The sequence below is a fragment of the Anabrus simplex genome, chromosome 1, assembly GCF_040414725.1.
Source record: "Anabrus simplex isolate iqAnaSimp1 chromosome 1, ASM4041472v1, whole genome shotgun sequence".
Taxonomy (NCBI): Eukaryota; Metazoa; Arthropoda; class Insecta; order Orthoptera; family Tettigoniidae; genus Anabrus; species Anabrus simplex.
Window position 1 is genome coordinate 403,269,545 of NC_090265.1, and position 15,059 is coordinate 403,284,603.

The 15,059-nt window shown below is 41.5% G+C and overlaps 1 protein-coding gene across 2 annotated transcripts in view; it reads right to left on the reverse strand.

The window, feature by feature from the left end:
* LOC136866616 (esterase FE4) overlaps window positions 1–15,059 on the reverse strand; it is a 301,969-nt gene that overhangs the window by 153,316 nt on the left and 133,594 nt on the right. For both annotated transcript variants that reach the window (XM_068226597.1, XM_068226595.1), the window contains exon 9: window positions 3,451–3,601. In XM_068226597.1, coding sequence (XP_068082698.1) covers window positions 3,451–3,601 — 151 coding nt within the window. The remainder of the gene's footprint in view (window positions 1–3,450; window positions 3,602–15,059) is intronic.

Here is a 15,059-nt window from a genome sequence, read left to right on the forward strand (position 1 = left end):
AAGTGTGGAAGGACCTTAATATAAAGTCCGGTAAGCAGGCGTTTCTCGAGGGGTTGTCGGGTGGTTTAAGAAATCCCTCCGGAAAGGGAAAGAGACTCATCGTTTTTCACTTTGGGAATGAAAATTGGTTCTTTGACGGAGGACTGCTCCTATTCGAATCAAAATCAACAAAGGATTACCAGGAGGATATGGACGGTACTGTAATGGGTTCGAAAAGTGGTTTAAAAATGTTCTGCCTAAACTTGAAAATAATACCTTGATTGTATTAGATAATACCCCTTATCACCCCGTTAAAGTTGAGAGATTGCCTAATAAATCTTGGACTAAGGCATACAAACGTGGCTAGAAATTAAAGGCATTCGGTATGAATTAAACAGCGTAAAATTAGAGCTTTTGTCTTTAATTCCGCCCCACATTCGCGCTGCTTGTAATGAGATAGAGCTGCTATAGAATCGGGAAGACAAGTTCTGAGATTGCCACCCTATCATTGCTCTTTAAATCCTATAGAACTTTAACGTAGCCACACAGACGCACACGAGATGCTGTCAGTTGGTACAATACGTTTATTTACATATTCACAAATTAATGCGCACATAACCTTAATCACAGTATCACAAAACAAAAACACTTCACTTGTAGAATATCAACAAAGCCGCCATCTTTAAACAGTTGACAACTGACACCGAAAACCACCGAGGTTACACTTGGAAACAAAGTTGAAAACAGATGACTACCGATCAATTCAACATGGAGACTGCCTTAACTCGGCATGTCAGCCACTCTCTTCCAGTAACTTCCAAACCACAACTTCAGTAACTCAACAGTAACTGACTTCACCGTCAAGATCGTCTCTTTATATAAATATCTGGCCAGACTTCCAGAAAGATACGCTCATACATATAACTTAAATAACACAATAATTTACACTCGGGGTCTATTGACACTGCAATCGAGGCACTTTCAACACATTTTGCCCTTGTGACGAGCTCGCTCCTCAAATGGCGACTGAGACAATTTTCTCCAGAGTCTGCTCTCGTTCACCCTACAAAGGGCCAGGTGTTCCAAACAGATAAGAAACCAGACCCCGCGGACAACTCCCAGACTTCTCGTTGACAAATATTAGACGCACACACTGAATACAGAGAGAAACTCAACTACTTATTCACCCAAATCTCTAAACTTTCAAACTTTCCATCAACGGCAGCTCAGACATTTTCTATCATCTTCTACTTTAACATTATATTTGAACCATAGACACGAACATGTAATAAGGTACTTGGAGAACAAATCTCCGCACTTTCCTGCTGACGAGTAACGTGAGCTTCGCCGTTCCAACAACCAGACAGAGAGTGTGAAATACACGGGGTGGGAGATTCCTTTTATACTCTATGGGAGGACGCCACCCACACTATGAAGCTTGGTTGTGTAATATGCTAATTCCGCACCCAATAGACCAATTTTTCTGACATTTGCTCCATAACTTCGGAAAGAGTTACGATTTATTACGGTGTTAATTTCATATTTTTCTCATACTCGCAACAGGTACCCGGGCGTTTCGCGGGTTTTTCTTAATCCATCGGCCTTGGCACGTGTCGCTGATCCGCGGGCCGGATGCAGATTCTTCTCTAGGCTTAACTGCATTTATATTTACCCTGGGGGTTCTGTCGTCTTCACATAGGGTTTAAGAATAATTTAGATTCTTTATTTCTGGATTTACTATGTCGCCAAAATCTCTCGTTATGAAGAATTTCTTGAAATTTGATAAATTGTTCAATATTCGATATCCACCGAAGTGTCCCGGCGTTTCACGATCTTGCGGCTGGCTCGACACGGGGAGCTCGTTCCCACGAGACAGCCAGACTCTTGAAATAGAAACATGGCTGCTCTCGAAAAGTAGTTTGTAGCTGAAATAAATTTTGGAATAAAAAAATAATTTTCTCATCGTAGAATTATGGGTTCAGTACAATATTATACAATTTACGCTAACATTTTTTCTATTAAACGCACAACTTATCCTTAATAAATTTATAATGTTTACAAAATTCTACTTATAATATCTCCTGTACTACTTACAAATATAGTCAACTGATATACAGTATGTGGAATTACTTCAAATGATACTTTTCATCACAACGTTAAACAGTTCTCTACAATCAGGTTGAAATCCCGAAAACAAGCTTGCAAAAGAGCTATGGATCCTACGTCCACCCAGTTCAATCTCCGAAATAACCTGGAGAGACGAATGGTTAAACTCATCTCCTCGTGGCCTCATTCAAATCTGTGACCCTACCACAAGACCAGCTGGTTTCAGTTTGTCACGTACAGTCTGGTCAAGACTGAACAGAATTCGGCGTGGCACTGCTCGAACTGGCGCAGCCCTACATCAGTGGGAATGGAAAGTCTCTCCTCCATGTGACTCTGATTTTTAAACCGACCATGTCGTGCAAGAATGCCTTCTATACTCGTGTCCCGATTCCTCGGATGATATCCACTCAGCTACGCTGAAGCAATCCCATGGATTACAAATTTTTCAATTCAAATATGAAAATATGGTCCTAATGTTGTAAATGCATTTCTTATTGTCTTGCATGCATCATGTGCTAAATAATAAGCATTAACACTTTTCGAAATGCACTGCAATTTTCCACGATACGGCATAACCATCTGTCTCCAAAAGAAACGCTTTCTGGCTCGCCTGCTTGCTCCTTGGCTCCACGGCCTCCTGAGATCCTTGAATTCTTAAAGAATAGTTACCTTCATGTCTCAATGTGTCGATGCTCTTTATTCTCTCTTTACGTCCAAAAGTTTCAAATCACTTCTTTACCTTCACAATTTAAGTTGTCCTACGATTCGCCATCCTCCAGATTTGGCATCTGATCACCCCTTTGTCTTCATTATGTGCCCCAGCTACTATAACTTCTCCAAAATAAGTTGTTATGAATAATGTTTCACCCTTGATAATGTTTCCGGACTGGCGGGAGTACGGTGATTATATGACTGTACATAGAAACGGCATAAAAGACATGTTTGTTTTTTGTTTTGTTTTTTGTTTTTTTGTTTTTTGCAAGTTGCTTTACGTCGCACTGACTGACACAGAATAGGTCTTATGGCGACGATGGGACAGGAAGGGGCTAGGAGTGGGAAAGAAGCGGCCGTGTCCTATAACAAGGTACAGCCCCAGCACTTGCCTGGTGTGAAAATGGGAAACCACAGAAAACCATCTTCAAGGCTGCCAACGGTGGGGTTCGAACCGACTATCTCCCGAATACTGGAGACTGACCGCACTTAAGCGACTGCAGGTATCGATCTCGGTTAAAAGACATGTAAAAATATTCATAATTCATATATAATATCATAAGTAGAATTTTCGTACTTATACTAGAAAATGCACATATTATTTATTCTCCGTGAATTCTATTTAGAAAAAAAAATATTTAATAACTGAAATACCTGGGAAGTCTGTTTTTACATTATCCCGTTTGTTCCATCCGAGTTTACCGTCGTAAGAAAACTCGTAAAAATATATCGGCGTAGAAGTTCTTACAGACATGTTCTGCGCCGTATGTACAGCTCCTTCACGGAACTTTGCATCACTTATCATCTGGAAGAAATAGTAAATACGTTAGTTAGAACAAATAAAGGTAGGTAAAATCTATTTCCCTAGCATAATTTCTTCATTTTGAAAATTAGGAAGATGATTCACATGCCTTATGAAGTGGGATTAGTGTGAGGATTCCCCCCTTACTTAATAAGGTAAGAAAATGTTAATTAATAATGCTGGCCATTAAAATTGAATTACGGGACTGAGTGGCTCGGACGGTTGAGGCGCTGGCCTTCTGATATCAACCTGGCTGGTTCGATCCTGGCTCAGTCCGGTGATATTTGAAGGTGCTCAAATAACGTCAGCCTTGTGTCAGAAGATTTACTAGCACGTAAAAGAACTCCTGTGGGACTAAATTCAGGCATCTCGGCGTCTCCAAAACCGTAAAAGAAGTTAGCGCGACGTAAAATAAAATTATTATTATTATTATTATTATTATTATTATTATTATTATTATTATTATTATTATTATTATTATTATTATTAAGAATGACGCGCCTGATGGACCTCACAGTGGGAGAATGCGTATAGGAGGATATAACAATGACGTGATTAGTTGTTCAGCCGAGTGGAGCAGAACGTGCCTAAGTCAGTGCAATACGACAGCTATACGAACAGCTTTCCGCCTTTGACCGCAGGAGAATCGTGTCCTATCCAGATTGTGGATTATCCCATCTCGAACTTGGTCCCCGCGTTGTAAGATATCCATTCACAGAGAAGTGGATATGGGATCAGCGGACATCCCAAAACCTCTTCCTCTCAATGCCGTTTCGCGTAGTAGCGGCTATTGTCACCCGTGGTCCGCATGCCCCCGTCGTACCGAGCTGTAACAGTAAACATTTCACCTGTGTATGATGGGTATTCCGTCCAATAAATCGCCTTGTGAGGCTCACGTCCTTCTTGGACTTGCAATTTTGATGACCAGCAACGTAAATAATAATAATAATAATAATAATAATAATAATAATAATAATAATAATAATAATAATAATATGTGTGTGCATATAATGTGTGTGTCGTCCTTAAGCTTTGAGACTTCATGCATGCGACATAACGCTCATGTCACACCATATTTCAAAACATTGGGATGGCTACGCATAAATGAACGAAGGAATTTTCACCAAATGACACTTGTTTACTAAGTGCTCTCTACGAACACTCCTACTTACCGATCTTCTAATTTTCGTTTTCTTTCCTCATTCCACGAAATTAGAACCCGTTCTGGTTCCCTACTTGAAATTCCACTAAGTCGAACGAATTCCTACAATCATTCCTTTTTAGTTACTGCATCGAGACTCTGGAATACACTCCCAGTAGACATTAGACACCTTACTTCCTCTCATAAATTCAAATCTGCCTGCCGAAAGTTTTGGGAACATAATACCGAGTTGTGTGAATCATTGTGTGTTTGTTGTGTGAATGGGTTTTCTTCATTTATTATTATTATTATTATTATTATTATTATTATTATTATTATTGTACCGGGCGGTACACCTCTACACCGTTTATTTAAAAGTTGCGCCAGTCGAAACTCCTCTTCTGGAGGAAGGTTGAACTTTATCTATTCTATTAATTCTCTACTTTCTCAGAAGATGTCACCACGTGGAAAATTTTGAGTTTTTGAACTGTGTCACTTTGATGTGTTTTTGTTTCGCTTGAAGTAAGAAGTGTGAACTTTCTCTTCTAGAGGACACTACTGAAGATCAACAATAGTGCGACCTAGTGCGGAGTCAAAGAACTATTTTGTTGGAGAAATTTTTATTTCAAGAGTTTGTTCTTTGTTAAATTTCTTTCTGTCATTGTTTAAGTTGGCTGTATACCCCTCTTTTTCCCCTTAGTTTGGATCTAGCCAATCCCGAATTTCTTTAATTAATTTTCCACCAATAATGTGTTTCTTTTTCCTCTATGTAGGGGTTTCTTTTCCCGAACCAATAAAGATTTTGTGGGAGGGTGTTTTCTTTCCCCTAACGCCTAGAATCTTCCGCGAGAGGATATAAACTGCTGATTTTGGGGTCTCCGGGCCACTTCTGTTCCATCTTTCAGTGTATTAAGTACATAGCAGGAGGCGGGAAGCGCCTCTTTCCTCGGCAGCGATCTACTACCAGGTAATGGCCTATTAATATCTTCTTTTCTTGCTAGGTCGGCAGTTTAACTCTCGCGGCGGGTTCGAAGCGTTTTCCATCATGTAACCTTTTCCTAAAATGTAACTACTCTTTTCTTCTTTTCTTGTAAAGTTACATATTGGGATAGAGAGTGCTAACCCTCTCGAGCTCCCACTCACATTCGTTTTGAGGTGAACTTATTTTCTCAAACTTTTCTTCGTTTATGTAATGTAAAGTGTTCTTCTCTAAGTCACCTCTGTAGTATGGGATTAGCCCTTGCGTTAGTGGCCCAGAGCCAGATTAGGTTTTAAAAGCAAAGTGTATTAGGAGTGCAAGTTCGCCTCCTCTCAAGTTGTATTTTAGAGGTCATGTATTAATCTTTTCTCACCTAATAGACCTCAGTAGGTTGGGTATTTTACCCCTGTGTATATGTCCTTTGAGGACAACTTGAAAGTTGAGTTTGGTGTGGCCTGGGAGAGGCTTAACTTTAAGAGCGAGTGGCTCTTTTCTAAAACTGAGAGTTGTATGCCTCGAGGAGGCTTTGCTGTGTAATTTGGAGCAAGGGCTCCAGGGTTTGATTGGGGTCTTCTGCCCCTTTTGTTGAAATTGGTATATCGTAAAGTTGAGCTAGTTGCTCAAGAATTGTGTTTTCAGGGCTCGAAGCCCAAATTCTTTAATCCCTGTAATTGTACATTTCAAGTTGTATTTCGGCTACTAAGTACCTGTTCTATTTGTTGTTACCTAATTTTGAAAAGAAAATATAACCTTGTTAAAATTTTAAATTTAATTTCTCTTTAGTAGCTTGAGACCTATTCACCACCCAGCACCTTCTTTCATGCTTAACTACCACAAAAACACGGTAACAAGTGGTAGCAGAGCGTGGTTGAATGGGTCTCAATTTAGCCCCTTTTGACGGCTAAACATTGCTTTGATTCGAATTCTAACAATTTTCTCAGTTGCTGGAATTTTTTGAGTTTTTCAAAATTGTTCTGTCATCATGCCCGGCCCTCGCGATGTTCTCCTCCTTAACTACTTGCGCAAAGAGGAGTTGATATATGAGTTAACTATCAGAAACGTTCAATCTGGAGGCACGGTTGCAATAGACACTAACAAGCTTAGAGAGTCCCTTGATTTGCCCATTTCCATCCCCAATTTGGGAGAGAAAGAAATTGACGACTCTCTTTCCACGATTGTCGAGAATATTACTGGGCTAGCATCGGTAGTCAGCTTTTTTGATGAAAACGATCCATCTCCTAATCAAATTAAGCGTGTGCAAGGCAGGCTGTATCACTTTGCAAATAGAGTTAATGATCTATTGTCTCTAAAGGTGAATGACGTTCAGAGGAAGCAAGCTAATACGCTCCTTGAAACTATTTCTGAATTGTCTAATAAGGTCACTCAATTGCTAACCGGCGAAGCTCCTCCCAAAACTGATCAACCCGCCACGGTGAATGTAGGTAACGAGGAAGAGCCTCCTCAGGGAGAAGTCAATAGGATAACAGTTGCTGCTCAAACTATCTCTGCCCCATCGAACAACGAATCTGAACGCCGTGCGTCATTGAGTAACATCCGCTCTGAATTAACTTCCTTGCCCTTGAAACCTTTAACGACTATGTCACCTGGGTTCAGCAGCTTGCCTCATCCATTGGCAATGTTGCTTAGAGGTATCTCTAAGTTTTCCGTCAACACCACCAGTGACGTAATTTCATTTTTAAGATTTCTAGTGGAATTTCAGGATCATGCCCTTGTGTTTTCTCTTTCCCCATGTCAAATTTTGCAAATTATCTATCCTTATGCTATTGGTGTTCTATCTGACAAAATAGTTAGAGCCATTGCCGAGCAATCTTCTATTGAGGATTTCCACGCCCATTTGCTAGCTAACTTCATCCCGGCTAGGGCCAGGTCCTCCCTTATTCAGAAATACTATTATCGGGTACAGCGCTTGGATGAAAACCTGGCAGACTTCATCCAAGATATTAAGTTTTATACTAGGGTGTTTGCTCTCCACTTCCCTGAGGATCAGATCGTGCAAGCTATTGTTGAAGGGATTTCACCACCCTACAGGTCATATTTGTGTTTCGCGGCGTGCCCGCAAACTTTCTCTGAACTTGAAGCATTGGCCGTTTCAGCGGAAGGAGTTAGATACGCCGATTCTTTGCGTGTCGCGAAAGAACCCCCGCCTTCCTTTTGTAACACTCGGCCTCCACCTCGCCGACCAGTCAATCCCCGTAAATGTTATGCTTGCGGGTCGCCTGACCATCTGCGGAATAAGTGTCCTCTGATCAAGTCTAGTAGGGCAAATAATGGAGCTGGTTCATCACAAGGCTGTTTTAAATGTGGGGCCTTCTCACATATCGCTAAGAATTGTCCCAATTCGAATAGCACCCCCTCCTGCTCAACTTCTGGTGTAACTTCCAACAACAATCAAAAGTGACTAGTGGCGTCGGCTGAGCCGACTAATCCATCTTCCCGAGACTTAGCCCCTAGTAAACAGGTTGTAAATGCAGAGAACGACCAGTCTTCGAATACATCTTTTGAATGCCCCAAAGAGTGTCTTAGGATTGCGGCGGATACACCCGCACCTGTTCCTTTTCTTAAGGTTGAGTTAAATAACGAGCCTATAACAGCTCTATTAGATTCAGGCAGTGTTTGTTCCATTATTTCGGCTGTATGGTACTCGAAATTGAAATCTGTTTGTAAACTACCTGTCTATGACTCTCCTCGTATTCAATATGTTTCGGCTAATTCATCTCCATTAGAAATTCTAGGTTCCGTACTGGTCAAAATTCGTATTTTTAAATTTACCTGGAAAATTAAACTGTTTGTGGCTAAGCACTTGTCTTGCCCCATCATACTGGGAGCGGACTTTATTTCTCACACTGGTCTTGTGCTCGATCTCCAGTCTAGGTCGTGCACATTCAAATTTGCTTCTAGTTGTAAAATACCACTATTAAAGTGTAATTCTGTGTCATGTTCTTCTATTTCGCCTACCCAGGATGAGATGTTGTTAGACCTTAGACATCTACCTGAGGAGCAGGCTGATAGTATTCGCAAACTGTGTCAGTCGTTTCCCGAGGTGTTCTCTGATTCTCTTGGTGTTACTGACCTTATTGAATACAAAATTGAGGTTACGGATTCGATTCCTGTCCGTTTTCCACCGTATAGGCTATCTCCACCTAAAATGAAGGCTCTGAAAGAAATCATCGATCAGATGTTGAAGGATGGTATTATTAGGCCCTCTAAGTCGGCGTATTCATCGCCTATTTTTCTAGTCCCGAAACCCCAAGGAGGCTTCAGGCCTGTCATTGATTACAGGGCTCTCAATCGGAAGGTGGTGTTGCAATCTGTGCCCCTTCCCGACCTTCATTCTTGCTTTTCATGGTTTCGTAAGGCCAAGTTCTTCACTATCTTGGACTTGAATCAGGCCTATAATCAAATTCCCCTTGCCGAAGAGTCTAAACACCTTACAGCGTTTGCCACGGACTGGAATTTATATGAATACAACCGCGTGCCTTTCGGGCTCCCCACGGGAGCAGCTGTACTCACTAGGCTACTAGATAGGGTCTTCTCCGACATCAAATTTGAGTACTTATATCACTACTTGGATGATGTCGTCGTATTTTCAGAGACTTTTGAAGAGCATCTAGATCATCTGCGAGAAGTTCTCGATCGCCTTCGTAAGGCTGGGTTAACTGTTAAGTTGTCCAAGGTTGCCTTTGCTAAGCCCTCTATGTCATTCCTAGGGCATATTGTGTCACCTGATGGTGTAGCAGTCGATCATTCTAGAACACAGGCCATCCGTGATTTTAAACCTCCTAAGGACATCAAAGGTATCGCTAGATTCATTGGTATGGTGAATTTCTTCAGGAAGTTTATTCCTAACTTCGCTAATAGAGCGGCGCCCTTAAACCTTCTTCGTAGGAAAGGCATCAAATTCGAGTGGGGACCTTCTCAACAAGCCGCTTTCGAAGATCTTAAATTAGCTCTCTGTAATGCCCCTGTACTTGCTATGCCTGATTTCTCGAAGAAATTCATCGTCCAAACGGACGCGTCGTCGTCAGCTGTAGCTGCAGTCCTTCTTCAAGAGACTGAACTAGGGAGGCGTCCCATCGCCTATGCATCTAGGACTCTATCGGTTCAAGAAGCCAAGTATTCCATCTATGAGCTCGAAGGGTTGGCAGTCTTATTCGCCTTAGAAAAGTTCCGTCTCTATCTGGAACATGTCAAATTCGACCTGGAGACAGATAATCAAGCCTTAAGCTGGGTCTTAGGTAGGCCGCGTCGTACTGGTCGTATAGCCCGTTGGGCCATCCGTATTTCTGCCTTCCAATTTGATGTACGACATATCAGAGGTACCGAAAATGTTGTTGCTGATGGACTCAGCCGTATGTTTCATAACGACGTCGAGACCCACGAACAGGTCGATAGTTCATCACCTTCCGAGTCCATACTATCTGGTGTTAATGCCATCTTAACAGGTGCTCCCATGCTTTTTAGGGATATTGAGAAATACCAACGTGAAGATCCGACGCTGGCTCCTATAATGGAAACCCTTTCTTCTGGGGAACATGTTGTCCCTTATGTTCTGAGGAATGGTGTTCTATGTTGCCCTTCGAGGCATGATAAGTTGATGAAAGTTGTTGTTCCAGCGGTTCTTGTACCTATGATCTTCAAATACTATCATGAGACCCCATTGGGGGGGCATCTTGGAATCTTTAAAACTCGTGAAAAGATTCGTGAAATGTTCATATGGAAAGGTATGGACGGTGAAATTCGAGAACTTGTAAAAGCTTGTAAATCTTGTTTGATCAGTAAACCCACCATGTCCACTAAAGTAGGCCTTTTGTCTTCTCATCAAGCGTCGCGCCCCATGGAACGCCTGTATATCGATTATGTGGGACCCTTCCCCCAGTCAAAGGGTAATGCCAACAAGTTCATCTTTGTGTGTGTAGATGGTTTTACAAGATTTTCCTGGTTATTTCCGACTAAGCTGGCTACCGCTCAGTCCACCATTACTTGCCTAAATTCTATTTTTGCTTCTTTTGGTCCGTGCCAATACATTGTATCTGATAATGCTAAAGCTTTTACATCAAATCTATTTCGTAAATTCTGTTTTGACTTGTCCATCTCTCATGTAACTACTTCTGCTTATTACCCGCAACCATCTCTGGCTGAACGAGTTAACCGTAATCTCAGGTCCGCTCTCATTGCTTATCATCATGAAGACCCTTCCAGGTGGGACACGTCCCTGCATTGGTTAGCTTTTGCTTTGAATTCGGCGGTTCATGAATCTCACAAGTTTACTCCAGCTTCTTTGATGTTCAAGTTTGTTCCCAACTCGCCGCTCTCTAACCTCTGGTCTCTGAGTGACATTCTGCCCGAGACAATAGATCCGGACAACATTAAAGATCTTTGGAAGAAGGCTAAAGCTAATCTTAAAGTATCTCATGAAAAGGTTAGGGAAAGGTATGATCGTGGACGGAGACCCACCACCTTGAAGGTAGGTGACCAGGTTATGGTCAAAAATTTTGTTCCCGCGGGCAAGCTTGCCCCCAGATTTCATGGGCCTTGTATCATTCTCGATTTTCTTACGCCGGTTACCTTATTGCTAAGTAATCCAGCCACCGAGAGGATATTTAGGGTTCACCTGTCCCAGGTGAAACCGGTGTAATTTCTGTGTTAACTTGCTTCATATTATTTTGAAAGGATATGAAGGTTATATTTTTTTTTGAGTTTCACTTTTAAGGCATTCTGCCCCTTCTATAGGATTTTGTTTCTTATGTAAGCATGTTTGTGAAACCTGCCCCGACCCATTAAACTGCCATCCTGTCTTTGCCACGGCCATTACCACGCTCCCGTCTCCTGCTCCACTCTACACAGTGGCTTAATGAATACCATGAATATCTGCACGCCGCTGGCCCCTCACTCTCACTACAAGCCTGTACCCTCAAAGGAAATGATTGTCCAACACAATTCTGCCGCCTAGCTTTAATGTTTCAGCGCCCCCGCAGCCGCGCAGCGCCGTGCAGCGACTGGGGAGGGGGATGGGCCCCCTCCTCTCCAGCGAGGACGACATGTGCACGGCGAGCCGGAGCTCACCTCCCGGCCAAGGCTGATGTGCGGCGCACGACCTGCTACATGCCCGCAGCCTGTATCTGTTCACCGCGGGCGCGGCGTACTTCAACACCTCTGCTCCCCTCATAGTGCGGGCGAGCGGTATCTCAGGGTACTTGAGGGGTCCGAGCGGCCTCCGTTGGACGCAAGCTGCAACGGCCGGTCTGGCCATCCGACTCAATCTACATCAACTACATGGACAGTCACCATAAGCAATAATTACATTTGGGAATTTAACAACAATATTTGGCGGACATTGCAAAATTTTTCTTCACCTTTAAGTAGTAAAAGTTTATATTCAGAAATACAAATTCTACAAACATAAAAACCTTACTGCACCGGCAACAACAAAATTTTGAAATTGCAACCAACCAAATTACTAAAATCTTATAAATGCTTCTGCTATCTATCTTCGTATCAACATCATTACTTGGACTTTGTTTCAAACTGATTTCATGTGTCACCCCTGGAGGAACTTTTGGGGGGGGAGGTCTGTACCGGGCGGTACACCTCTACACCGTTTATTTAAAAGTTGCGCCAGTCGAAACTCCTCTTCTGGAGGAAGGTTGAACTTTATCTATTCTATTAATTCTCTACTTTCTCAGAAGATGTCACCACGTGGAAAATTTTGAGTTTTTGAACTGTGTCACTTTGATGTGTTTTTGTTTCGCTTGAAGTAAGAAGTGTGAACTTTCTCTTCTAGAGGACACTACTGAAGATCAACAATAGTGCGACCTAGTGCGGAGTCAAAGAACTATTTTGTTGGAGAAATTTTTATTTCAAGAGTTTGTTCTTTGTTAAATTTCTTTCTGTCATTGTTTAAGTTGGCTGTATACCCCTCTTTTTCCCCTTAGTTTGGATCTAGCCAATCCCGAATTTCTTTAATTAATTTTCCACCAATAATGTGTTTCTTTTTCCTCTATGTAGGGGTTTCTTTTCCCGAACCAATAAAGATTTTGTGGGAGGGTGTTTTCTTTCCCCTAACGCCTAGAATCTTCCGCGAGAGGATATAAACTGCTGATTTTGGGGTCTCCGGGCCACTTCTGTTCCATCTTTCAGTGTATTAAGTACATAGCAGGAGGCGGGAAGCGCCTCTTTCCTCGGCAGCGATCTACTACCAGGTAATGGCCTATTAATATCTTCTTTTCTTGCTAGGTCGGCAGTTTAACTCTCGCGGCGGGTTCGAAGCGTTTTCCATCATGTAACCTTTTCCTAAAATGTAACTACTCTTTTCTTCTTTTCTTGTAAAGTTACATATTGGGATAGAGAGTGCTAACCCTCTCGAGCTCCCACTCACATTCGTTTTGAGGTGAACTTATTTTCTCAAACTTTTCTTCGTTTATGTAATGTAAAGTGTTCTTCTCTAAGTCACCTCTGTAGTATGGGATTAGCCCTTGCGTTAGTGGCCCAGAGCCAGATTAGGTTTTAAAAGCAAAGTGTATTAGGAGTGCAAGTTCGCCTCCTCTCAAGTTGTATTTTAGAGGTCATGTATTAATCTTTTCTCACCTAATAGACCTCAGTAGGTTGGGTATTTTACCCCTGTGTATATGTCCTTTGAGGACAACTTGAAAGTTGAGTTTGGTGTGGCCTGGGAGAGGCTTAACTTTAAGAGCGAGTGGCTCTTTTCTAAAACTGAGAGTTGTATGCCTCGAGGAGGCTTTGCTGTGTAATTTGGAGCAAGGGCTCCAGGGTTTGATTGGGGTCTTCTGCCCCTTTTGTTGAAATTGGTATATCGTAAAGTTGAGCTAGTTGCTCAAGAATTGTGTTTTCAGGGCTCGAAGCCCAAATTCTTTAATCCCTGTAATTGTACATTTCAAGTTGTATTTCGGCTACTAAGTACCTGTTCTATTTGTTGTTACCTAATTTTGAAAAGAAAATATAACCTTGTTAAAATTTTAAATTTAATTTCTCTTTAGTAGCTTGAGACCTATTCACCACCCAGCACCTTCTTTCATGCTTAACTACCACAAAAACACGGTAACAATTATTATTATTATTATTATTATTATTATTATTATTAGAAGTAGTAGTAGTAGTAGTAGTAGTAGTATTGTATTAGTATTAAGCCGAGTTTACACGAGGACAGTATGCAAGACAGGACAATATTTTATTGTCCTGGTATTGTCCTGTGCTCCGTGAACAGTTCCCTTGCGCAGGACAAGACAATATCAAGTCGTCCGCTTTCCATCATCAAAATGGATCCACGACGCCGTGCTCTTCAAGGAAAATTAAGGAAAGTGATTCATATCTTATACAAAGATGTGTTAGATATAGTTGAAGACGTTAAAACTAAAAATAAGAAGAGATTGTGGTTACGGAAATGGTTGTCACGCAGATCTTCATTAGGATCGTCTGTTTTATTATTAAAAGAATTAGAAGATCCTCAAGAATATAAAATGTGCATCAATATTTTGAAGACCTTCTGAGGAAGGTCTCACCGATGATTCAACGTAACGATACATTAATGAGAGAAGCAATACCCGCCAGAGAAAAACTACAAATTACTCTTAACATACTTATCAACAGGACAATAAGAGCGATGGTGGGGGGGAAGGCATTGTCCCGATAGATAGGAAGCGAGGCTAACTCGTAAGACAGTAGCTTATTCATTGTCCTGCCCTCGGCTAGTTCGTTCACATGAGGACAATATTGTCTTGGCTCACTGTATTGTCCAGTCTACTGTCCTCGTGTAAACTCTGTGTTAGTATTAGTATTAGTAATGCCACACAAATTGCCGTACTGATATGTAGGCATAAATTATCTGTCCGTAGTATTATGTCCTTTTAGAATTTCTATGTCTTACTTTTATGTTTACATTTTTTTAAATTACAGAGCTCGATAGCTGCAGTCGCTTAAGTGCGGTCAGTATCCAGTATTCGGGAGATAGTAGGTTCGAACCCCACTGTCGGCAGCCCTGAAAATGGTTTTCCATGGTTTCCCATTTTCACACCAGGCAAATCCTGGGGCTGTACCGTAATTAAGGCCACGGCCGCTTCCTTCCCACTCCTAGCCCTTCAATGTCTCATCGTCGCCATAAGACCTATCTGTGTCGGTGCGACGTAAAGCAACTAGCATTTTTTAATTTTTGTTTATAGTGGTTAAGTGTGAGAGAGGGCCGTGAGCCCTAACTTCGCCACAAATGTAAGTCAGGAATAAATAAATAAAATAATAATAATAATAATAATAATAATAATAATAATAATAATAATAATAATAATAATAATAATAATAATAACAATAAT